The 1823-nt window shown below is 55.9% G+C and overlaps 1 protein-coding gene across 1 annotated transcript in view; it reads left to right on the top strand.

Annotated features, from left to right (window-relative positions):
- The window catches only part of PAN2 (PAN2 poly(A) specific ribonuclease subunit), a gene marked incomplete at both ends in the record, with an annotated part of 10293 nt that overhangs the window by 6694 nt on the left and 1776 nt on the right, over positions 1–1823 (top strand). The window contains 3 exons of the mRNA XM_010287490.1: positions 107–183; positions 692–833; positions 1102–1239. Coding sequence (XP_010285792.1) covers positions 107–183; positions 692–833; positions 1102–1239 — 357 coding nt within the window. The remainder of the gene's footprint in view (positions 1–106; positions 184–691; positions 834–1101; positions 1240–1823) is intronic.

The raw sequence follows: 1823 nt of genomic DNA, 5'->3' as shown, positions 1-1823 counted from the left end.
TTCCCTGTCACCTGTCTTTTCCCCACTTCTGGCCTGGCTGTCACCCACGTGTTCCCAAGCCCAGCCTGTCACTCTGTGCTGACGCTTGCCTGTGTTTCGTTGCCAGTATGCCTTTCAGAGAGCCATGATGAAGAGAGGAGGTTTTGAGATCACCAAAGGCAAAGAAATCTCTCTTGGAGAGTGGTAGGTGACCGTTCCTGGGGTGGTGACTCTGAGCAGTGACGCCTTCTGGGTTGTTCTCTGGGCCTTGGAGAGCTCAGGGCCATTTCTCATCTGATTGATAATGATAATTTGATAATATACCTGTTTGTAGCTCCTTGTGGGCTGTGAACCGGAACGGTCTCATTGCTGCTCTGAGATGGGCGCTCTGTGCAGCATCCTCTTCAGATACCCTTGTGATCTACCTCGTGATTCACTTTTGAGACCCCAGTCCTCATTCCCCTTCCCTTTTCAGACTGACAAAAGACCCAGGACCATGTATCGGCCCTTTCTGGCTGACATTAGCTGACCGCCTTTCCCAGGGCCCTACACTAGGCAGCTGCGAGGAAGTGGTGCAGCTCTGGGTTCCCGGTCTGTCCTGCAGAAGGTTTAGGAATAGGCTGGCGGGTGGTGGCGATCCTGCCCGGAGAAGTCAGCATGGACAACATCTCATGACTCCCTCCGACTTGGTCCTCCGTGATTCTTCTTGCAGGAAGGAGCTGGGGAACCCCGACACGGGGCATTCATATCCTTCTGTGGAGGAACTGAAGAACATTTGGATCCCCCATGCCATCAAGATGAGGCTGACCAAGAGCAAGGAGCTGGATGTCTGCAACTGGAGTGAGAGTGATGAGGTAAAGGCTGACGAGATCCCTCTGGGGCTGCGTGGTTGTGTGCATGTGTGGCTGCGGGAGCAGAACTGCTTCAGAACCACTTTCTGCTGAGCGTGTGTGGGCGAGAGATAACAAAGCTGTCTTAGAGACACTTTGGGTGAGCATGGAAACTTCTGGACTTGTGGCTGAGACTGCATGTCCAAGCTCTGGGTTTGGGTTGGGGTCCTAGGAGCTGCCTAGCAGACAGACAGGGCTCAGACATTTCCCTGGGGGCCGGTTCCTCTTGCAGCTGAGCCCAACCGAGGACCCTGAGTCAGTCTATGTCTACGATCTAATGGCCACCGTCGTCCACATCCTGGATTCCCGCACCGGGGGCAGCCTGGTGGGGCACATCAAAGTGGGAGAGACCTACCACCAAAGGAAGGAGGTGAGAAGCCCTCCAAGATGGGGGTGCTGCTGCCCACAGCCACCATACTCCCAGGCTGCCAGGAGCAGCCCTGCTCCCCGGGACTCCTGCCTTTCTGAGGGGTTCTCACTGTGGCTTGCTCCGGGGCCAGGTCATTTAATGGACCTTCCTGGGTCTCTTAGTCAAGTGTTGAGTGTTTGGCTGAACGCACCAGGCAGCCCTAAACAGCCAAGTGTTGCTTGGGCACCTTACGGGGAAGGCTGAAGAAGCGCTCTTCCCACACTTACCCAGAAGGAACTAGCCTGAGTCACGGGCATGTTGCCAAGCAGGTCCTTGTGCTTCCAGGTAAGGGCTGGGACGTCATCTCCCTTCCTGAGGAAAGGGGGCTGGTCTGGACAGTCCTGTTGTCTGGTGGAGATGCCCAAGCCTGGAGTTCCCAGAGTGTGTCAAGGCTGCATCCCTGTCTCTTAGCTGTTGCATGTCTGTGGAGTTTTGGTTAGGAGTTGGGCAGAGACCGTGCCTGTCCAGCACGAGTGCTTCACGTATGCATCGTCACCACCCAGGCCAGCAGGGATTTCCCCACGGTGTCCCAGGAAGGGTGGGAG

The sequence above is a fragment of the Phaethon lepturus genome, unplaced genomic scaffold (assembly GCF_000687285.1).
Source record: "Phaethon lepturus isolate BGI_N335 unplaced genomic scaffold, ASM68728v1 scaffold44925, whole genome shotgun sequence".
Lineage (NCBI taxonomy): Eukaryota > Metazoa > Chordata > Aves > Phaethontiformes > Phaethontidae > Phaethon > Phaethon lepturus.
Note: the sequence above shows the minus strand (reverse complement) of the source record. Positions and strands in the feature narration are given on the sequence as shown.